The 23339-nt window shown below is 42.7% G+C and overlaps 3 protein-coding genes across 4 annotated transcripts in view; 1 reads left to right on the forward strand and 2 right to left on the reverse strand.

Moving 5' to 3' along the window:
* The window catches only part of acsf2 (acyl-CoA synthetase family member 2), a 31364-nt gene extending 14662 nt beyond the window's left edge, over positions 1 to 16702 (forward strand). Inside the window, exons 11-16 of the mRNA XM_030754559.1 lie at positions 9369 to 9476; positions 10501 to 10652; positions 10808 to 10949; positions 12258 to 12368; positions 12468 to 12536; positions 16075 to 16702. Of these exons, the coding sequence (XP_030610419.1) occupies positions 9369 to 9476; positions 10501 to 10652; positions 10808 to 10949; positions 12258 to 12368; positions 12468 to 12536; positions 16075 to 16137 (645 nt within the window). The 3' untranslated portion in view covers positions 16138 to 16702. The remainder of the gene's footprint in view (positions 1 to 9368; positions 9477 to 10500; positions 10653 to 10807; positions 10950 to 12257; positions 12369 to 12467; positions 12537 to 16074) is intronic.
* On the reverse strand, positions 149 to 7427 carry chad (chondroadherin). The gene is made up of 4 exons (XM_030754584.1): positions 6497 to 7427; positions 3695 to 3858; positions 2497 to 2653; positions 149 to 307 (listed from the first exon to the last, which is right to left on the reverse strand). Exons 1-3 carry the CDS (start codon positions 7280 to 7282, stop codon positions 2512 to 2514), a joined length of 1092 nt encoding a protein of 363 aa, XP_030610444.1. The 5' UTR covers positions 7283 to 7427; the 3' UTR covers positions 149 to 307; positions 2497 to 2511.
* A 3178-nt stretch (positions 16703 to 19880) lies between the features above and the next one.
* LOC115797981 (armadillo repeat-containing protein 7-like) lies at positions 19881 to 21594 on the reverse strand. Of its 2 annotated transcripts, none has more exons than XM_030754595.1 (2): positions 21393 to 21594; positions 19881 to 20701 (listed from the first exon to the last, which is right to left on the reverse strand). In XM_030754595.1, the coding sequence occupies exon 2, from the start codon at positions 20679 to 20681 to the stop codon at positions 20358 to 20360; it is 324 nt and encodes a 107-aa protein (XP_030610455.1). In that variant the 5' UTR covers positions 20682 to 20701; positions 21393 to 21594; the 3' UTR covers positions 19881 to 20357. The 2 variants fall into 2 exon arrangements, with proteins under 2 accessions (XP_030610455.1, XP_030610456.1); XM_030754596.1 differs by having other exon boundaries at positions 21453 to 21582.
* Positions 21595 to 23339: the final 1745 nt, after the last annotated feature.

Below are 23339 nucleotides of genomic sequence, written 5' to 3' on the forward strand. Positions count from 1 at the left end.
CAGAGTGCTGGAATAGAGAGATGGCACATCTCTCTATAATGTTTTCCTCATTTACTTAAAAACATCCTGTTTTTCTATCCCGTCTGCTTCCACTTCATGCTTAAGTCTTCATCTTTGATAAAAAATGAATGAAAATTACATTAAAACAGGTCCATGTGTGTTTGTGTGTAACTGAGACAGACAGAGGGCATGTGTATGAACAGATGTGTGTCTGTGCAGATGAATAGATGGAGAGTCTTTAAGTAGAATCTGTTAGCGTTGCTGTTACTGTAGCCGGTCACCTGGACGTGCTCCTGCTCGGCCTCTCCTGTGGGAGAAAAGAAACAAACTCAGTTAACTCAGCGGCCAAGTCAAACATTCGGCCCTCCAGCCAGAGACCCCGCGACCTGGACTCGGTGTGCTGGACCCCAGGGCCAAGATGGAAAAGTTCAGTCAGGTTAGAGGGGAGCACACCAAGTTCTGTGGTCAAAGAAGGGAAAAACAAAATAGTGCAGCGCCAACTGAGCTGCTCCCAAACCACTTTTAACCCCGTGTTTGAATCCATGATCACACCGTACCAAACTCCAGCTGGAATCACAGCCGGCATGGGACTATACTTCAGTGGGACAAAGCAGTGAGCATTTAAGTGTCTGGTGTTAAATGTAGTGAATTATTGCTCTGTCAGAGGTTTGTTTCACAGCTGTTTGTTTATCTGTCAGTAAGATTACAGAAGAGCTGCAGGGCTGAGAAAAAGAGAACTTTTTCCATGTCTGAGTGCACTTCTGTTTTAAAGTTAGCATGGCTTCAAAGCCTGTACATGGAGATTTCTTTAGGGGCTTCTCACATCTACATGCTAAATCTTGTGCTTAGCTTGGCTTCAGACATGGAGATGCTGCACATGACGGGTTCCTCCCAGCACTTTGAAATCTTTTCATCTTTGATATAAATGTAAAATCAAGGCTGGAGTACCTGCTGAGAAGTCTTTAGATCTCCAGCTTCCATTCAGATAGTCATGGTAAAAAGGAGCTACGCCCTCTTTAAATTCTAAAGTTTTACATATCAGGACAGAATAAAAATCATCTGAAATGATTTAAATACCTCAGATGAGTGACACATTACACTGAGTCATTATTTATTGTGCAGGACTTTTGTCCCACTCTTCTTCACAGCGTAGCTTCAGCTCATTGAGGTTTGCAGCATTCATTTATGCACAGCTCTCTGAAAGTCCCCCCACAGCATTCAGGCAGGCTGAGGTCTGGACTCTGACTGGGCTGTTGCAGCACTTTCATTCTTTTCTTTTTCAACTGTTCTGTTGGAGATTTGCTGCTGTGTTTGGGATCATTGTCCTGTCGCATCACTCAGTTTGGTCCAAGATTGAGCTGTGGGACAGACCGCCTCACTGACTCCAGAATAGTTTGGTATACAGAGACTTCAGTGACTGCAAGGAGCCCAAATCCTCTCCCCTCCACCACAGTGCTGACAGCTTGCCTGAGATGATTGTTTTTTTCCAGATGTGCATTAAGTCTTGTGGTTTGTTTAGATGCAGCTTTGCAAACCTAAGCCATGCTGCCCTGTTCTTTAAAAAGAAGCCTTCTCCTGGCAGCCTCTCCAAATAAGCCGGACTTGTTCAGTCTTTTTCTGATCGAGTCTAAGATGGAGCTCTTGGGTTTTTTGCAGTTTCTTTGAGCATTTTAATCAGACTTTAGTGTGAATTTGGTCAAATGAAAGATGACAATAATATGTCATTTATTGTTGTTCATCTGAGGTTGTAATGAAATAATTTTAAAGCCTGTTAAGATCAGATTCTTTTTAAAATTTGTTCTGATGTGTTAAACCTTCAAATTAAAAGGGTACACTTTAGTTTTCAGATGACTGTAAATTTCATCTGTGTATGATCATGATTTCTTTATTTTGTACCTGTAAGTTAAGCTTGTCCCCACTTAGTAATGAACTCTTACATGTTTTCTCATCGCTGATTTGTCCTCCCTCTGATTTTGCTCTTATAGGAGGCTTTAAGACCTGAATTGTGTGAATTTACACCAAATGAGCACAATGAAAGCTGCCGTTCCTTTCGCTGCCTTATCTGAGAGATCATTAACACAATAAAATCTTCATATAATAGCAGAAGAAGCTCATTCGTAAGTTAAAATGTGTAGCTCTTATTTTGTCCTGTCATCAGTCACAAAAACCTCTAAAAATATTTCACAAAAAAACAAGAAACTGGCTTAAAACTGTTGACATGATTATTGCAGCTCTGGTGCACTCCTCAGTTTCTACGTGTTGAAGGAACCGAAGAACTGGAGGTCATTAAAGCACAAATTTCTGTTTTCCATGAGGTCAATCCAGCTGGTGGTTTATGAAGTCACTGATCCTAACCCCTCCCAAAATACATCTTTTTCTGTGAAAACTATAAAGTGTAAAAACAATTTAGAATCATGAGCTTTAGAGGTGCTTGTACTCCAAGCTGAGCTTTCCAGTCTTCGTTTGTAGCATCATGACTTGTTTGGGGGCAGATACCTGTGGGCTGCCAGTTCATTGGCGGGGGCCCTTCCTGGCCTTCTTTGGCTTCAATTTGCAGCGTCTGATATCCGTGACGTCTCTCACTTGCTTGCCCTTATGCTGATTTGGAGATGCGCATACTGCATCTGGGCGGTTTGGACTAGAATCCATCCACCTGCAGGAAGAAATCCAAAGATGAGGAGCAGGAAGGAACATTCATGCTTCCTATTTATGCAAGGTTGGAAAAATAAAGGTGAAGGTTGCTGAATGGGCAGTTATCAAACTGGAAGTTGGAGCTGGTTGGTTGGCTGAACAAATACTGGATGGGTGGCACAAAATACAGTGTAGGAAGTTCCCAGAGGAGAAATGATAATGACTTCAGAGTTTAAGTGGTGCAGCCAGCACACTGAGTAAAACGTCTCAATAAATTTGGATTGATTGCCATGAAAATTGGTGCATACATTCAGGATGATGAGTAAAAACCTTAATAAAGCAGCTCACGGGCTTGATATAAGAGATTATATCACATTATATGGATTTTACTTATTGAAACCTCAGTGTTTGCGTTTTAGTTACTGCCGTGTTTTTTTGTTTTTTTGAGAGACCATATTTGGACAATAGTGCTTTTTAAATGCAGTAATTTTGGAAATTTTTTTTTTTTTTTTTAAATGAGATCTGTGGAAAGCAGCCTGGTACTGCAGTATTTGGCACTGCAGTATTTTACATTTCATCCCTTTTGGGGAATGCAAAATGAAGGCCTTAAACCTGCACTCGCTACCAGGGGGCAACACACCGAAGTTTGTTTTCCTGGTGGTTTTATTGCATTATGCGCTCCTTTCACGTCTCAGTAGATTCAGATCCAACACAGCGCGATGTTAACTTTGTAAATGAGAGTAAAAACGATGAGGTGGGGGGGCTTCAGGGCAAGTTCACAAAATGAAGTCCAAAAACATGGTTACATCCATCTTTTATATTGTCAATGGGTGAATTATTGTACTTGCTGTGAGTAATGCTTGGTTGGTGTACAAATTTAATTTAGGAGTAATTAAAAAAAAAATGCAGTCAGCTCCATCTCCAACTTTGTTTCATTTTGTCAAATCAAAGTCAAAATAGAACTCTGGAACAAGAACTGTATAAAAGCATGAAGCCAAAAGAATACTTGTGCAGTTTTTGACATTGCAAATGTGCTATTGATTGATCCAGGTGAGTCTCTTACCTGCGCAGTGGAGCTAGTTGGCAGGTGCAGTTCCACGGGTTGTTGGAGAGGGTCAGGTTGGTGATGCTATTGAACTGGAGGCTTTTGGGAAGTGACTTTAGCCTGTTGTTGTCCAGGTGAAGTGACTTAACTGCCGTCACACCAGTAAAGGCACCATCGGAGAGCTAGAAAAAGGCCGAGCAGAACATGAGCTGTTTGATTTTTGGGTTTTTTTTTTTGTTTGTTTTTTTTGTTTGTTGGTTTGTCTGTTTTTTCATGGGGAATCATGGTTAAAAATCCCGGCATATCATCCGCTTGTGTGTCGGGCAGCAGAGTGAGAGGAAGCTTGCCAGTGAAAGCCTCCTCTCATCCTTCCTCCTGTACCGACACTTATCCAAACACTCCCAGTCTGTGAACTCCTTTGCTTCACGGGTGCTAAAAGCTTCAGAGAGGTGCTACATGAAATGACACAACGAGTTGTCTCCTCTGGGAGGACACGGGCAGATGAGAGGAGCTGAGCTCTGAACGCTCGTTTTATGGAAGTCTGGAGGCGAAGAGGCTGTTAGGAAATTTCCAGTCGCTGGGGCTCTGGTGTTTTGAAGCAGGGGAAGATGGATGACTTCCAGCATGGCTGAGGTGTTTTCACTCCTCCTGTCGTCTCCCTCTTCAGACTGCTGCCAGGAAGGCTCGCAAAGGTTCCAATTGTCCATTGAGCTGGGCCAATGGCAAGCTAAAAATACTCCCCTTTCATACAGTGTGGAACACCCTGCCTCTATTTACTTGTCTCCTAACCCCTCCTGACCTGTTTACAGGACCCTCACAGCCAAAGCAGAAAGCACACCTTGCTGAAAATAACACTTGTGTAATAATTAGACTCAGCCTCGCTTGGCCACAGTCCAGCAAACAAAAACATACTAAAAATACACGCATTTGGCTGGAAATGGGCTTAATCTGCCTTGGCCGTGTGTGCTGGACTCGCCGCCTCCTGCTGCTGCTTCCACCTGGCTCGCTCAGCCCAGCCTGAGAAGTTTACTATTCTACAGTTTACCTTCTGGGATGCATCCATATTTTTGGCACAGGTACATTCAAATATTGGATTAGTCCTCAAGTATGAGGCAGACACGCTCTGGAAGAGGTTACCCTGAACAAGTTCATGCTGCAGTCGATGAACAGAGAGACAGACGTCCTACAGGCTGCTGTCTCTTTAGGTTGTGCTCACACACTGTAACACAGTAAACCTGTCTCCTTTAATGGCCTGTGGACGCCACTTAAATACAGCAGAGATGAATGGAATGATACTCCAAAGGAGGATCCACAGTCAACAGACTTTTTTTTTGTTTATTTTTGGTCACAGCAGCTTTCGTTGAGAGTAGAGACAGGAAATAGGGGGAAGACACAGAGGAGGACACGCGGGCAAGCTGGCAACAGGCTGGGACTCAAACCCACGCCGCCCGCACCGCACCGTGGCATATGTATGTGGTTGCCTGCTCCATCACTGAGCTACCCAGGCGCCCCGTCAACAGACTTTCTAAAGAAGAAATGCTTCCTGCAACAGGTGCGCACCAACATTTTTAGGTTGTCATCCAGTAAAATGAATCAAAAAGGATAATGGGAGCATTTTTTTTAAATGCACCAATGAGACCATAAATCGATCTATGAAGTCCAGCTGGAATAACGAGCAAATGCATTTAGACTCTGAATGCATACATTTCCCCTTTTTAAAAGAGGTTAAAGTCATCTATCTTATTCCTCACTGACAGGATTGGTTTGTTCCACATTTAAATCTGACAGCCAGATGCCAAAATACTGCACAACGGTGTAACACTTACAGATACAGATGACCCTGTGTTATTTCTCCAAAACCCATTCCCAGTACCTGGTTACAGTTTGTGTTGGTAAATGATCCCAGTGTGTCATCACATTTGAATCTGACTCAGAGTTTGGACTCGTTTAGGGTCTGACCCACATAAAAATGAGGGGCTGATTGCAACTTAAGTGCACACTCATACTGATTCTTTTATTTGATTTTTATTATTATTTGCATATGAGAGAGTTCAGTTTTCTTCTTCTTTTAATCATCCTGCGAGTCCTCAGATTAAACTTCAAAGCTTTTGAGCACCTCCATCCCCGTGTATGCAAAGTGGGCATAGTCTTTGAAAAGACATGCTGAATTTTTGGCTTATGGTTCTCGTATGTATATATGTACAGATCTTCAGAGGTTTTTGTTTCAGCCCTTTGCTATACTGACTCTTGTTCTGCAGTCAGAAGTGCTTGTTTCACCACCCTCGAGCATCAAACATCTGCTTTTGAAATGTGGAAAAATACAGCAGCAGCTTTGTATTAGTGGGAGGAAGCAGGAACACCAAAGAACTAAATAACAGCCGGTCACAAAATGGACTTTAATTTTTCCGTTTATGTGATCTGTAATCATTGGATCAATGAGAGAGAACTACTGTGGAGGCACTGGTGTGTGTGCCTGTAAAGAGGGAGTTTTGGAAGTGCACTCATGTAAATACGCACTTTTTAAGAAGGCAAATATCGAGTCAGACATACAGAGACCTTTCCATGACACAAAATATTTTCTTAACACTGAGACAATTAATTCGAGACACTTACAAAGGTTGGCTCTTTGGTTTCTTCAACATTAGCTGAAGATATTTGACAGTCTTGCCTTCATCTTGCAGCAGTTTAAAAAGGACATAAATTCGATAGGTCCTTTAAATTTAAAGCCAAAACTTGTTTTAGCAGCGACATTTTTCAGTGCTTTAACCACCTGATGCTCAATCCTATGCCAGGAAATGCCAAATAAAAGCATTGACTGACCTTCTCCAGACCCATGTTATCCAGGTGTAGTTTCTCCATGTATCGCCCAAAGCTCTGGAAGGCATTGTCAGGGATGGTCCTCATGGGGTTCTTCCCCAGTGTGAACTCTTCCACCACCCGCAGTTTGCTCATTGCCAGGCTGGGATAGGTGGACATCTTGTTGCTGTCCAGGTGAAGTACGGCGAGGTTCTCCACATCGTCCAGGGAACCCGGATGCAGTGTCGTCAGATCGTTGCTGCTCATGTGCAGCCAGCGCAGGTCCTTGGCACCTGTGAAGGTGCCCTGACGCAGCTCCCGCAGCTTGTTGTTGTTGAGCTGCAGGATGAACAGGTTGATCATCGGGGAGAAGATGCCCTTCGGCAGGTCACTGATCTGGTTGCTGTCTAGGTAGAGGTAGGTGAGCTCTGTGAGATCCTCAAAGGCACCAGGTTTGATGGTGCTGATCTCATTGTTGGACAGGTAGAGGTAGATGAGCTTATTCAGCCCCTTGAAGGCCTGGGGTCCGATCTCTCTGAGCTGGCAGTGCTGCATGTGCAGAGAGATGAGTCCCTTGCTTTCACTAAAGGCCCCTGTGGGTATGCCGCCCAAGTTGTTCCTCTGCAGATTCAGCAAACGGGTGGCCTCTGACACCCGAGGGATCTTCTTCAGCCCCACGCTGTCACATATGACGTGCTGGAGGTCACCGTGGCAGTGGCACAGGCTCGGGCACTGGCTCGGTGCTCCCTGCACTGCAGGGCCCAGAACCAGGAGGAAAGTCCACAGCAGCAACCAGTTCACACAGCGCATCCTGAAAAGCTTGTAAATGTAAGTCAGATCAGTGAGATCCTTCAATAAGAGTCAGAGCAGCAGAAATGTGTGCAGAGGAAAGGCGAAAGGTTGATCCTGTTTGTGTTTGTGCTTAGAAACAGCCGGACAGAGGAGGAGAGTGGAGGTGGGCAGAGTCAGACACATTCACTTTGAGAGGAGGATGGCCGGTGGACAGAGCACACAGCTCTATTTATAACATTTACTTGAGGAAAAATACTGAAGGCGGCTTGCCGGGGTGTTGCAGTGAGAGATCTGCAGGAGGAAGTAAAGTGTCTAAGAGTTTAACCCTAAACGAGTACAAAGGTGAACCTCGCCCACTCTTTTTCTTTGCAGCTGGCTTCATTTTTGCAGGACTTGGAACAAGCTGGCTGCAGGATGCAAATGTTCAGACAATTGATAACAGTTTGTAACATCTGAGTAAGTTCCAGGTTCATGTCAGACAACGTGGCATGAGGTCAGGTTAGCTCTGTTCATGCTCCCAGACATCGCTATTGTTTTTCAGTCTGCGGTGGCAGCAATACGAGCCACTCCTGTGCAGCTGTTTTATATCCTATAATAGTCTCCAGATGGCAAAAAGGATACTTCCATCATCACAGGGGTGAAAGTTTCAGATGCCACTTTACATTCCTGTGTGCATTCTTTTCTTTTGTGGTATCATGCGGTGGTATTTTTCCATTCAGACCTCCGTGCAAAAGATGGAGTGGCTCAACTTTTTTTTGATGAATCTGATTGGCTCAGATTAGTAGATGGTTTGGCTTCAGGTGCACGCATTTGAGATGGATGGACCCACCCAGGATACATGGAATGTAGAGTTTACTTAACAAATCTAACATTTTATTGGCAATATTGTGTCCCCTGTGATTTTCTAGGTAGGAATTCTCACTGTATCCTCCTGTAAAACTCCCTAAAAATCAGCAAAGTTGGACTTTCCTCTTGCTGATTGAACCTGAATACTAATTAAAGTTGTCAGTCTTTTTATATTTATAATATATGTTTAACCTGTGGTGCACCTATCATAAAAATATAGTGCCATGACCGAGGTATTTTGAAATATTGTAGAAACATCAGCGTTGAAGAACATTAGCATGCATGTAGAATACAGTAGAAAATAAAACATTGAGTGTTTTGAGGATTTAATTGTTTGAGCAAATTTTTTAGTAACTTTGTTTCCAGCCTCTGAAATGATGAATCTCTCTTTTACACGCCACAGAAAACTTTATTTTTGTTAACCAGATTAAATAAGTAATAAATAAATGTAGTAATACATTTTATTGAAAACCGCTATAGTCCTCCACCGCCTGGGATGGAAGGGAGTGAGGAAGGAAGGATGGAAGGGAGGAAAAGCAAGGTCTTGAAGGAGGTGCCATTGCCAGATCCAGAAAAACAAAACTGGTTCTAAAAAATGTATTTTTATATAGAAGTTATACATAATGTGAGCTTGTTTCTTTATTATTTAATGTGTTTTTATTGATTTACTGCTATCGATGGTTCCTAGGTTTATTTATTTATTTATTTTCCTTGGCATTTATTTATTTCTGTTATGCCTCTAGCAGTCACACTTCCTCCTGTCTGCTTTCTGGGTGGTTCGTGTGCAGCGCTGATTGATCACCTGTATTCATGCCGATCAGCCACAGTATTAAACCAGCTGCCTAATGTTGTGTTGGTCCCCATGGACTGCCCAAATCTCTCTGATCCATTAGGAAATGGATGCAGGGCCTTTTTGGAGGTGCCTTCTAGTGGCTGACACTGGGATCTTGGCACTGGATCCTTGGGGTCCTGCAGGATGGGTCCTACTGTGCGAGGCTGCTGCCATCAGGGAGTGTTGCTGTGGTGGTGACTCGCTCTGCAGTGATATTTGTTACCTGCCAGGAATTAAATGAGGTTCAATTCTTGAATCCAAACTTTCCCAGATTCACCTCTTCCTAACAAAGAAAAATTATTCCAGCTCTCCTTTAGGATCTACTGAGGTTACTTAGGATTATGGAGAGTCAAAACTGGAAAAGGATGTGTATCTGACTCCCTCTTATTCTAATCCTACCCGCTCATACACTTGTTTGTTTGACAGGTTGGATATGGCACCACAGAGAACAGCCCCGTGACGTTCCTCGCCTCCCCACTGGACAACATGGAGAGGAAGTCCGAGACTGTTGGCTACATCGGGGAGCACTTGGAGGTACTTCAGCATGCTTCTCATTAGAAATGCGCAAATGCTTTAAAATGACTGTCTTGTGCATCAAAAGTGTACAGTCAGTAAAAATAAAGCAGGTGGGGAAGTTAATAATTCGTGGCCACAGCGAGCTCACCGAGGCAGAAACGGGACTGACATGGGCAGGCATCGCAGGTCTCGAGCTCTGCAGGTGCCTCCACAAAACTGTGTGTGTGTGGGACACCTGAACAGACATCAGCATCCACGAGGCTTCTGCAGTTCTAGACCAAGAGGTATTTAAACCCTTGGGGGGGTGACCCCTTTAGAGTTGCTTGTTGACCCGCTATTGATCATGTGCATCATCAGAGAAGCCGAGGTGTTTATTTAAAAAAAAAAAAAAAAAAAAGCGTGGGTCATTACCTGAAAACCCTGGTGGTAATGACCCACACCACCACTGTGATACCTTGCCCCACCCTATTGACCTATTGAGGTCACCTGAAGTAAGGTGGGTGAGGTGCCTGGGGTGGGATCTTCAACTTCATTGAAGGTGGTGTCATAATCCACCTCCTCTGTTCAGTGATGGTTGTTCAGGGGACATAGATGCTTCTTTAACACCTCTTTCAAGCTGTCTGTCTTTCCAGTCCAAAATGTGAACATTGGCATCTTCAAAAAGTGACCTCTGACCTTTAGGTGCAGATGTTCAGCTGAGTCTTGTCCTGTTGAGGTGGCTCTTCTACGCTGTGTGTTTGTGAAGAAGCTGTTTGGTTTGGCAGAGGTCCAAGCACTCCTCACTGCACAGCATTCACTGCACTGCTCATTGTGTGTTTGGGAGTTTTGCTCTTGGGATGGATGAGTATTTATCTTGGGGTCTGGCTAGGTCTGAAGCACCCCCACTGGGGTTTAAATACCTGGGGCTCTCCACTTTTTGTTTTTTAGAGCTGAAGAAGCCTCTTGGATGAGAGGTGAAACATCAAAAATGTGCAGTCACATTCTTTTTCAAGCTCTTAATCAATGCATTTTGTGAATAAATCATGAGTCACCTGATCCACAGGCTAAAATAGTCGACCCTGCAACCGGGATTGTCGTGCCTCTGGGTACTCCGGGGGAGGTGTTGATCAGAGGATACTGTGTGATGTTGGAGTACTGGGGTGACGCAGCAAAAACAGATGAATGCATCACTAAAGACCGATGGTACAAAACCGGGTGAGTGGAAGTCTTCAGTTAATCATCACAACCACCAAGAAAATCTGAAATATAACCAAGTAGCTTATACATTTTCAGGCAGTTAGACTTTAAAAATTACTTCTGATTCTGTTACAAGGCTGATATGTCCATCCCTGTGGCATTTTAATATCCAGTGACATTGGGACTATCGACGCATACGGCTACTGCAGGATCGAAGGCAGGATTAAAGACATGATCATCAGAGGAGGAGAGAACATTTACCCGGCAGAGATCGAACAGTTTCTGCACAAATACCCCAAAATTAAAGAGGCGCAGGTGAGTTCAAACAACAAGAACTAAGCAGTATGTCTACGGGTACTTGCGGGTAAACAAGTAGAGTCAGGAGAGCCTGAAGCACCAAAAGGTGGTACTTGGTTTCTGTTGGTCAGCTTCAGAAGTGCATGCAGAAGTTAGGTTTATTTTAAGGTCAGACTGGCTTGAGATTGTTGCAGCAAAAATGATCTGCAGGTTAGATATTTTACTGAATGTTGCTGCTTTCACACTCTGCACAAAAAGCCTGCTGTGCATATACAAGTCCAAAAACAAGCCGCTCCCCCCATAGATGCAGTTGGGTTACACCACCACAGGATTCGAATCAATCGGGATTTGATTTACACAGATTTTCCATCTTGTAATATTTGCATCAACTGTGTGGGTTTTACAGCCAATGTCACGCAGTCCTCCATGTTTAGAGGCTCAAAACTAATTGTCCAAATGAGTGAAATGGTTTCATGCCAGGTGAGGGCTCTTCCCAACTTATTCCAAGACAAGGATTCAAGGGGTTAGCCCTGCAACAGGCTGGCAACCTGTACAGGTGTACCCTAGTTCTTGCACTATGAGAACTAAGTTGAAGTGGATGAGTTCAAGGGTTTTAATTGTCATTCCAACACATGAGAAACACAATCAGAACACATGAAAGCAACTCAAAAACATATTTACGGTGCCATTAAGTACAATAAGAAACAGCTTTCGGCTGCTGTTCACTGTAATTCAGTTGTGGCTGATCAATAATCTGATGCTTTCTTGAAAATAAAGATGATTGTTTTTAATAATTGGACAATGTTATGTATTTAACTCTGGTAGTTTGTCCAATTATTGTGTGTGTGTGTGTGTGTGTGTGTGTGTGTGTGTGTGTGTGTGTGTGTGTGTGTGTGTGTGTATGTATATTTTATATATGAAAAAAGTATTGCAAAGAATGTATTTAAATATGAACCAGCCATACAGTCAGTGGACTGCACAGCTCACAACATGGAAAATTGTTCCCAGACTTCCTAAAATGTTTGCTATTCTATATGTTAGTCTTTCTGGTTTCTTCTTATTCATTTCCAGTATGTAACACTTGTTCTGGAATGTCACTTTTTTTTTCTTTCTAATGATATTTTTATCTTGAACTCTTTCAGGGGTTAATGTCATGTTTATCTAAGCTTTAATCTTTGGGTCCTTCATATCATAGCTGCAGAGCATCTGTGCTCCATGTTTGTCTTGTGTGCAGTATTTTCATCTCATGAGTTTTTGTTTGGAGAGATTTGAAATGTTGTACTGCTGACTGTGTGATGCTGAATGTTCCTCATTTCCTGCTGTCAGGTGGTGGGAGTTAAAGATGAGCGTATGGGTGAGGAGCTCTGCGCCTGCATCAAACTGGTGGACGGCGTGGACTGCACAGCAGAAGAAATCAAAGCTTACTGCAAGGGACAGGTGGGGCTCAGTTCCTGTCTTGTTTCATAATGAGCTGGAATAATGTTGCACTTTTTTTTTTTGTCTGAACAGCTCAGTGTCTCTGTTTGCTCTTTTCAGATCTCTCATTTCAAGATTCCTCGTTACATACTTTTTGTAACCAGCTACCCACTCACAGTTACTGGAAAGGTAATTTCCCAAGTCCTGGCTCCTCCACCAAGCTCATAAAAAGCAGGAAATTCTTCCTTCCTCCTTTCTTACAAATGACATAAATTACACTCTAACAGGTTGAATAAAATGTCATTCCTGAGTGAAAAACACATCTGTATTTAGAAACTGCTGTAACAGTCTGCAATAATTTAGGGAAAGGCGAAATCCAACACAAAAGCACAGACTCCCCTCTGGTTCCTGTGTTTCTCTCGTGGGATGCCATTTCATATAATTGAGCATAGACTTGGCGCTGTGTTTGCACAGCCGCCCCCGAATGCCCTCAGACAGGAGGGACGGGAGCTATTAGCTTGTCTGCACGCAAACTGTGCCCTGAATCCCAGAAGGGTGGTAGACTGGACTCGACCTGGAGCAGATAAAAACATACCAATTTAAGGTTCCTTTTAAATGGATCGAATACAATATATAAAACTTGCAGAAAAATGCAAAACATCTTCTGGTTTTAATCTTCTGAAGTGTGACAGCTGGATTTTTTTTTTTTTTTTTTTTTAAGTTTTAAGTGAACCTATTCATCTCATCACATACATTTTGATTCTTGGACTCAACTAGAGTAGATTTGCATGATTAAAAGTTCCAAATCATTATTTATCTCTTACGGGGTTTGGTGCAACCCCCAGTTTAAGCCATTTTAGTTTGTCTCCCTTTAAGCCAGCTTTCTTTTGATTGGCTACCCTTCACAAATGGGTGGGACATCTCTGCTGACATCATAAAGGATCATGAGTAGAAAAAACTTCCTCCACTAGAAGTGTGTGTGTGTGTGTGTGTGTGTGTGTGTGTGTGTGTGTGTGTGTGTGTGTGTGTGTGTGTGTGTGCGCGCGCGCGCGCGCATGCACACATATGACAGAAAGTAAGGAAATGCAAATTTAGTGACTCAGGAAATTTGAAGGCATCCCTGTGGCTTTGAATAATTTGTTTTTTTTCTTACTGTGACATTTTATGTAGCCAATGAAAATATTTGCAACCCTAGATTTATTCATATTTATCATGATAGAAATGCATTGTCTATAAATACGGCTGGAGTTCACAGCTAGGAGAGCCTCTGCTGCAGATGTGCATTAAAGCAGCTGTGTGCAGAAACTAAAGAAGCAGAGAAATACTCATTTATCCATGAAATACTAAACTAAAAGATGAACTTGAAGTAAAATGAAACATTATGTTTGGCTTATCCATAATAATTCAGACCAAAACTTATTTCTAAAATGTACATCTTACAATAATAATATGGGTAAAGTATGAGAAAGTTAACAAAATACTGTCTCATACTCATGCTCTGATGGATTGGGGGGGCAGCTTGGGGTTAAGTATCTATCCCAAGGATATCTCCACATACAGGTTGGAGGAGCCAGGTGATAGAACCTCCATCCTTCCAATTATTAAACACAGCCAGTATATTTGGTGACTTTGAAAACCCAACATATCAGCTGATGGGGTGTATTGAGCCAAACATTGAAAATAAGATGATTTAGGCAAAAATTAATCTTGTTTAAAAAAGACTTATCAGCCATTATTTTATAAGGATGGCTAAAATTTCCTGATATTTGATAATATGATGGTGCTGTTTTAAAATAATTATGCTTTATTGTCACTAAGCCGATTTCAGCGTCGGGTTTCCTCTACAGCTCTCAGGGTCCCCCTTGATGCGGATATCATGAAGCGGTCAAGTGTAATTACTAGTAATCGGATTGCATTAATTTATAGTTTTGGTGGTTTATAGTGATGATCTCTGATGGCTACTTCCTCTCATGATCAAAGATTCTTTAGATCAGTTTAAAATAATTATTGTATTGACCCCAATTAGTCACAGATATTGATTTGTGTTCTGATTTCTAATGAATAAAATGGAATCATCAGCATACAACAGGACTCACCCCTAACATATCTGAGTTGGGTTTTGGGGTTTTTTCCCCCATATACACTGCTCAAAAAAATAAAGGAAACACTCAAATAACACGTCCTAGATCTGAATGAATGAAATATTCTCATTTACTTTGTTCTGTACAAAGTTGAATGTGCTGACAAAATCACACAAAAATCATCAATGGAAATCAAATTTATTAACTAATGGAGGCCTGGATTTAGAGTCACACACAAAATTAAAGTGGAAAAACACACTACAGGCTGATCCAACGTTGATGTAATGTCCTTAAAACAAGTCAAAATGAGGCTCAGTATTGTGTGTGGCCTCCACGTGCCTGTATGACCTCCCTACAAAGCCTGGGCATGCTCCTGATGAGGTGGCGGATGGTCTCCTGAGGGATCTCCTCCCAGACCTGGACTAAAGCATCCGTCAACTCCTGGACAGTCTGTGGTGCAACGTGATGTTGGTGGATGGAGCGAGACATGATGTCCCAGATGTGCTCAATCGGATTCAGGTCTGGGGAACGGGCGGGCCAGTCCATAGCTTCAATGCCTTCATCTTGCAGGAACTGCTGACACACTCCAGCCACATGAGGTCTAGCATTGTCCTGCATTAGGAGGAACCCAGGGCCAACCGCACCAGCATATGGTCTCACAAGGGGTCTGAGGATCTCATCTCGGTAACTAATGGCGGTCATGCTGAAGGATGTTGCAGGCAGCAGATCGCTCTCCACGGTGTCTCCAGACTCTGTCACGTCTGTCACATGTGCTCAGTGTGAACCTGTTTTCATCTGTGAAGAGCACAGGGCGCCAGTGGTGAATTTGCCAATCCTGGTGTTCTCTGGCAAATGCCAAGCGTCCTGCACGGTGTTGGGCTGTGAGCACAACCCCCATCTGTGGACGTCGGGCCCTCATACCATCCTCATGGAGTCTGTTTCTAACCGTTTGTGCAGACACGTGCACATTTGTGGCCTGCTGGAGGTCATTTTGCAGGGCTCTGGCAGTGCTCTTCCTGTTCCTGTTTGCACAAAGGTGGGGGTAGCGGTCTTGCTGCTGGGTTGTTGCCCTCCTACGACCTCCTCCACATCTCCTGGTGTACTGGCCTGTCTCCTGGTAGCGCCTCCAGCCTCTGGACACCATGCTGACAGACACAGCAAACCTTCTTGCCACAGCTCGCATTGATGTGTCATCCTGGATGAGCTGCACTACCTGAGCCACTTGTGTGGGTTGTGGAGTCCGTCTCATGCTACCACGAGTGTGAAAGCACCACCAACATTCAAAAGTGACCAAAACATCAGCCAGAAAGCATAGGTACTGAGAAGTGGTCTGTGGTCCCCACCTGCAGAACCACTCCTTTATTGAGCGTGTCTTGCTAATTGCCAATAGTTTCCACCTGTTGTCTATTCCATTTGCACAACAGCATGTGAAATTGATTGTCAGTCAGTGTTGCTTCCTAAGTGGACAGTTTGATTTCACAGAAGTTTGATTTACTTGGAGTTATATTGTGTTGTTTAAGTGTTCCCTTTATTTTTTTTGAGCAGTGTATTTTCCCATATTCAGATTTTTCAGATTGGTACATTCAGTGCTACTGCAGGAACCTTTGAGTTGTGCATTGATTCATTTGGTTCTTCTGTCTTCTCAGATCCAAAAGAACAAACTGCGTGACCAAGCTGAGAAGGAGCTGCACCTGAAGGAGGGAAAATGAAAAGCTCCAGCCATGTATGGAAGGAATTTGATTTACTATATGCAATCAGAACATCTTAAAACAAATGAAAATAAGAGACAGTCTGAGCTTTCTGTGGAAAGTCTACTGTGCAACCCCATAGAGGCTAAGTATATCCTCCTGTGACTGGTAGTTGAAGGGGGATGAGTGTCCTTAGCTATTGTAGTCCCCCCTCCATACAATGTCCCTCATCTGCTGCAGAAAATAGTCCCAGATAGAAACACTATGTCCTCATGCCTTTAACCCCAGAACACTAACGTGCAGTTTTGTCATAACGATGATAATTATCATTGTCGAAACTAAAATTCCAGGCGTTGGTGTTTTAGGGTTAAAGGCATTTATATGAAGTTATACATTTTAGTCTTTTTTTTTTTTTTAACAGTTGGAAAAATATTAAGTGACAGCTGTTTTTTCATTTTATAAATCCTGCAGTTTGATTACATGTGTGTACCTGAAATGTTAATCCAACTCATGCAGAATGATCTGGAGACCTTTTTCATTTTTAATGATGTCACTACTTTTTATTTAGCAGAAAGCTACAAAAGTCTTCTTTATATAATCTTGAAATAAACCTTTTTCAAAAGTTATAAAAACCAGGCATGTCTTGCTCTTTTTATGGGAAGAATGAAGGTGTTTTTATTCTGGATGGCAGGTGCATGGCTCTTTAAGCTCTTGAAATGCCATTCACAAACGCATATGTGCGCACACTCTGATTTTAATAAATAAAAAAAAAAAAAGGTAAGCTTTAAATTGAGCGAGCATTGTTCAGAGCTGTAAAGAATTTCCTGACCGGGCTGCATGTGCAGTTCACCTGATGCTGGGCTGCTGGATCAGATATCGTCTCCTGTCTAGACTTGAAGGACTCTGCCCAGAAATAGCTCTTCAGAGCCCAAAAGGAAACAAACGGCACTCCTGGCTCTTAAGAGCAAACCTCAAGGTTTATTTTGCATTTTTTATTACATATTTTGGGTTTGGATTAAACATTTTAGGACATGGTATTCTTACCGAGATCACCAAGTGCAGGAGGTAGTTTTAAGAGGGAGAAGCAAAGGAATGTACATTTGAGACCGAGTGAGCCTGTTCTTAATCACTTCTTTCCACTCAGGACTTTTGTTTGGAAATTGTCACCATGTGTTCTTTTGATTATCAGCATTACCTGTAGTAGTAATAATCTCTCAAATGCAACCATGTTCTGTTATTAATCTGGACAAGATTGCTCTGTATGACAAATTAAATCAGGAAGAAGCTCTATCTGCTGATGAGAGGAATCTGGGTCATGAAAAACCAGCTTAAACAAGACTGAAGATGAAGGCCAACTCGCAGCACCCAGAATCTGTTTACATAATGGCAGTATAAATTGCTATGGTTAGTTTAGAGCAGTGCTCTTCGGGGGGGTCACAAACAAACCCCATTACCTGTCAAAACAAAATGTTACATGAGAGCAACAAGTTTATCTCTGCACAATCAACTTTTTAGAAGGTGTGCTTTTGTTGTTGTTATTAATAAAGGAATATAGAAATATGAAGAGTTCAGATGCAAAACCTTCTAAATCTACCTGGACACTTGTTTTAGAAGAGCTTTTTTATATCTGGATCCTATGGTAAATTTCATTAATTTCATTTCACAGGCAATGGGAAGGTGCCTTCATTTAAAAAAAATGTAAATATACTGTAGTAATTTACCTACTTTTTAATAAATAATTTGTTTTGAGGCAAAACCAGCAACATCTTCAGTCTGTCCTCTGCCCAGTGTGAATGAAGGCAAAAGGCGCAAATATCAGATAAAGATTTTGACAAAGATTCACACAGTACAACGGCAATGGCACAAACTGACAGCAGCTTTATTTTAACAATAACAGAATAATAGATACTAGGCCGCAGGGTTCCTGACAATTGAGGGACAGATGCATACAGAAAATGCTTAAAGTCACATGGTCCAATCTTGCATTCTGATTGGTTCTAGGGACAGAGTCACTTATGCCCCATCCGTGGTTTTCAAGACCACAAATGCCAGTGGCATTTGGGGGCCGGATGTGGCCCGCGGGCTGCAAGTTGATCTTCCTTGCTTTACATGATCCCACTTGGTACTGTCATAAAGAACCATAATATATCATTCTTATGCAGATGATACACAGTCATTTCCTTCTGATGAGCTAACCTCTGTTCACAAACTAAGGAGCTGCATTGATGACGTTAATATGCAGGGTGGCTGTGGCTCAGGAGGTAGAGTAGGTCACCTATTAATTGGAAGGGTGATGGTTCAATTCCTGGCTACTCCAAGCTGCATGCCAAAGTATCTTTAGGCAAGATACCAAACCCCAAGTTGCTCTCTGATGCAAGTGAGTGTGAATGTGTGTGAAAGTGAATGTAAACTTGTATGAGTGCTCAGAGTAAAAAAGCACTATATTGAACTAGTCCATTTACTATATATCTAAGAGTCACAAATTTCTATCACAAATTGTCTGAGAAATTATTGGATGCATTCATATCACTAGTGTTGTAGTACTCGAGATCGGTCTTGGTCTCGAGACCGCTTTTTGATGGTCTCGGTCTTGTCATGGACTCGGACCTTGCGGACTCAGGATTTTATTTCAAGACCAGTCAAGACCACAGCTCTGGAAATATCACTAAATTGCCAGATTACTGTCCAATTTATTTGTTAACATCTTTGCTTTTATTGGATGCAAAACGTACTGATTTAAATCCAACAAAGATTGCGCTCCTCTGCCTCTCAAAGCAACATAGAATCACTTTTAAAATACTTCATTAGATCATAAAGCTCTCAGTGGTTTGGTGTCCCAGTACATCTCTGACTTCTTCCCTCAGGTCATCAGCTGCAGATCTGTGAACTGTTCCAGAATCAGATCTCAGTGTGCTGAAGGTACTTTCAGTTACTGTTCTCCTGTTCTTTGGAACAAGCTGCCTGCTGACCCGAGATCAGTTACAACTGTGCAATCATTCAAACACAGAGTCAAAAGCCTTTTTATTCACACAGACCTGCACTTGATATTTGGTTTGGTTTAGTTTTATTACACTTTGCTGTTTTCACCACCCTAAGGCATTGGGTTTCTATGTTTTTATCTTCTGTTAAAAACACGCTTTGTTGCATGTAATGAAATGTGCTATATAAATAAAATTGCCATTAGGTGAGCCTTTTTATGGCAACCAAAGTATCTTGGACTTCCTCATGAGGCAGAAAAAGCAAAGACCAAAACTGAGCTCTAACATGCAAATGATGGAAAGTTTTGCAGACCGGTGGTGGGCAGACTAATTTGTTGTTCAGATTTATTCTGGACGATAAAAACGATCACTTACATTCTTGTGGCATGAAGTTTGGTTTGTCTTTTTCCTGTTTTAAAATGACAACGCCTCCATAAAGAAATGGTTGTCCTCACTTTGGTGTGAAAAACTGCACCAATCTCTGAACCTCAACCACATCCAGAACCTCTGCAGGAGTCAGAGCAGGTTCAACATCTGGAGCCTGATGTATGAATGTGTACACACAAAACCATGCTTACAGTTTTACCCTCCACACATAAACTTATTTATAGAGGAACAATCTGCAAACTCCAGGCGACCTGCAGACCTCACCTATATGTATTTTGTTTCAAACCTGTGAAAACTGCAGACGGTGTTTGTGTTGGCTCTGAGAGGATCTTACGTGAGGTTCCAAATTAAATACAAAATCCAGAAAACTTCCACTGATTTATTTCTTTAATCAGTGACTGTTGGTTAAAACAAGGTGTGCATTTTTTTTTAAATCACAAAGACAAAAGTGCATCCCAAACTAAAATGTCAGTTCTCATGAAGTGCAAACAGAATTGCAGATTGGTCCACAGGGTTTTTGGACAGCATGTGTCATTTTGCCTCTGTACACCAACACAGACCTCCACATTTAATTCAGTGGCATTTACTAAAATGAACTTTGTTTAAAAAAAATAACAAAAAATTGCTGAGATTTGTACTTTCAGGCTGAGTAGCTGTTTCAGGCCTGTTCCCTTCTTAAGATAATTAAGATAATTATTTAATTAATTCCAAAAAAGAGGACTTTTTTTACAGTTACGTGACCCTTCCATAGGCAGCAGATTTTTATTTTTAGAGCAACACACCCAATCACACATAATGGCAGCATTTTACCTCCAGAATGTAAATATCTCTGATACTCTCACAGAGAGCAAACTTGTGCACTTCTGTGCTGTATGTTTAGTCTCTGGGCAGTGGGATGCCAACTGCCGTCTGCTGCCCTTCCATCTGTCGCTGCGCCTGCACCACCTGATCCTCGGTGCAGCAGTCCTGCAGAAACACAGCAGCCAGGTTGCGCATACGGGGGCTCTCAGAGAGGGAGAAGCGCAGCATGCACTGCAGGATGGCGGGATCTGTGATCTGAAAGCGTGACGCAGGTGTCAGGAGGTTCATGAGGGTGGTGATGGCTGACAGGACCGTCTCCTCCCTCTGGCTCGACAGGCAGTTTGTGACTAAGCTGATCCCGTCACTCTGCAGGATGACATCTCTGCACTCAGGGTCCATACTGAGGTTACACACGCCCCCTGAAATCACCAGAAACAGAAAATAAGAGATAAAGGGATGATACCTCCCACACCTCCCAGTTACTAAAAAAAAGCCTTCAACCAAAAGTGTGCAGTCACAGCAGCAGACCCTCGAGGCACTGACAAACTGCTGAACCCTGAAAACCAGAGGAAGAAAAAACTTCTGCAGCCTGGATTCACACACTGAGAAGCATCTCCATAAACACATTCTGCATATGCAGGAGAGGAAAACCAGAAGCTTTGGGGTTAATATTTGAAGTCTGATATTTGCAGGTCAGCAGCCTGTGTGGAGATGGAAAAGAAGGCTCATTTATGTTTGTATTAGCTTTCATAAATGTATCCGTAAACACTGACTGATGGAAGAAACACTGAACGCAGACAAACACACAGATTAATGGCGGAAAATGTCAGCATAATCATAAGAATAATCATAAGAAGCGATTAATGATGCAGATTCCTTTAGGTTACAGCTGTGTGTTACCTGACAGAGAAGGTCTCACTAAACTACAAACAAGAATAAAATTCAACATTTCTACAGGAGTAAGAACTTTATAAATACAGGAGATATCCACAGTCGTGTTTTTTGATCATTCGCTGGAGAAAACGTCAATAAGTGGATTTTCAATAAAGATTAAAGGTTCATATCACCATGTGTGATAGGCGGCTGCTCAAATGACTCCTTTTTACCCACATTTGATATCAGGCTCATCTTCCTGCTGTGACTTCTTCTGGGTTAAAATTATTTGCTCACATGGTCACATAACATCTCAGCAGAGACTTCCTGCTGCAGTCTGTGAGGTTTGATCGACAGCCAGGTTAACAGTTTAGAGGAAGATGTAGGTGTTCTGCTCACAAGCTGCCCATCAGCAGGCTTCCAGAAGCTGGCCAATCAGAAGAAAGCAGGGTCTGAAGGAGGATAAAGAGATGGGAGTTAAAACAGCTTGGTTTAGCCAGTATAAGATAAATAATTATGATTTTTACAGTAAGTGTGAATCACATAAAGCTGTTGGTCAGATAACCTCCAGGCAGCTGGTCTTGGACTCGGGCCAGTTTGTCTTGTCCCTTTTTTTCATTCATGTGTTGTCTGTTTTATAGCTGTTGTTGTTGACCCCTAGCCTGCAGATGGGACCCCAGACTTGGGACCCATCTGCACACTTGAAACTATGCTTTGGGGTGGGGACAGTGGGTGTGGGGACGTGTGCTGGATAGGCCACAGTGGGCAGGGCTATGGGCAGCCTGCTCCTCCTTTTTATAAATTATGCTACAGTCCTTACGACTCACAACACATCACTACACATAGGCAATGGGGGCAGGTGTATCACCCAGTGGTTGGTGGGTGCGGCTGCTGAAAACTGGTGCCTTCTCCTTAGACCATGAGGGTTTTGGGGGGGCAGTGGGGATGGGAATGTTGATCAGGGCTCATGTCACATCTGTCCCCTCATTTTAATAGCACTGTAGCTTTCTCACAGTCATAAGCATCCTTTCCACACCTTACACTCACATACACCAACACATACACCAAACATATCACCTCCACCTGTGTGTGTGTGTGTGTTGGGGGGGGGGGGGGGGGGGTCTTCCCACACCCCTGTTTCCGCCACCTTGTCCAGCACGGGGGTTGGCTGGTGGTTTGGGGTCTCCCACCTTCCTCTTGTGGGTGTGCACGTGGTTGTCATTTGGATGTGTTGCCTTGGGTTTTGCTCCTGGGAAGCCTCATTGTCACCCTCATTAACATTTCATGACAAAGACACAGACATTCACACACACACACAATGCAGCAAGATTATTGTTTGTGTGTCCATTTTGCTTTTCATTTTGCTTTTCAGGTGCTGTCTGTTGGTCATCAGGACGGTGAAGGTGCGTGCCTTTCAATATTTGCTTTGCCTAAAATAAAGTCTTAATATTTGACACCTTTACCAGCATGTTTCCAGCTGCATTATTCAGAAAGACCTGAGACACACTGTGACCCACGTCATGTGCTTTTTATGCCCTCCACTAACCCCGACCTCCTTCTGCTGCCGGCTCAGTTCATAAATGTGGATTCATTCATTCAAGAGAACTATTTCAGAGATATTTAGATGTGGGGAGAAAGAGAGCAGACAGTTTGTTCTGTCCGGACACAGAAGGAAAACATGAACAGAAAAATCTGTAACATCTCCAGACTGGAACTTTTCAGACATCATTTTCAGCTCATTTCGAGCAGATAAGCAAACGGAGAGCCGTCGATGTCGGCATGCAGCAGAAGAAAGAGAGAGCGAGTGGGGGGAGTTCAGGAAGTGTGAGTGTCAGAATGATTGCTGTTTGGTATTATTAGGATCAGAGGAAACCGGGGATGTTATTAGAGAGGAAAGCCAAATGGAGCAAGAGTGACAGGATGTGAACATCTCAAGCAGATCAAATAAAAAGAGGGGAGGAGGTCACGAGCCCTCGATGAGCAGTCGCAGCTTTCAAAGAATCTGAAAAAATTTACAAATGCAAGACTTAAAGTCTTATAAACTAATGCACGGCCTCAAAAACAACCTTACAGAAAGCCACAGAGAGTGAGAGAAGGAAAAGAGGAAATGGACAGAAAGGGTCAGATAGGGAGGCAGCAGGAGTGAATATGGAGAGAAAGTGTGGAGGAAACATTCCCATAATT

The sequence above is a fragment of the Archocentrus centrarchus genome, chromosome 19, assembly GCF_007364275.1.
Source record: "Archocentrus centrarchus isolate MPI-CPG fArcCen1 chromosome 19, fArcCen1, whole genome shotgun sequence".
NCBI classification, from domain to species: Eukaryota; Metazoa; Chordata; class Actinopteri; order Cichliformes; family Cichlidae; genus Archocentrus; species Archocentrus centrarchus.

Excerpts from the sequence above, each read along its gene's own strand:
- LOC115797981 (XM_030754595.1), bottom strand. The coding sequence starts at position 20,681 with ATGGACCCTGAGTGCAGAGATGTCATCCTGCAGAGTGACGGGATCAGC.
- chad (XM_030754584.1), bottom strand. The coding sequence starts at position 7,282 with ATGCGCTGTGTGAACTGGTTGCTGCTGTGGACTTTCCTCCTGGTTCTG. Across the intron at positions 3,859-6,496 it reads ATAACATGGGTCTGGAGAAG|CTCTCCGATGGTGCCTTTAC; the intron begins GTCAGTCAATGC and ends GCCTTTTTCTAG. Across the intron at positions 2,654-3,694 it reads CAACTAGCTCCACTGCGCAG|GTGGATGGATTCTAGTCCAA; the intron begins GTAAGAGACTCA and ends TTCTTCCTGCAG.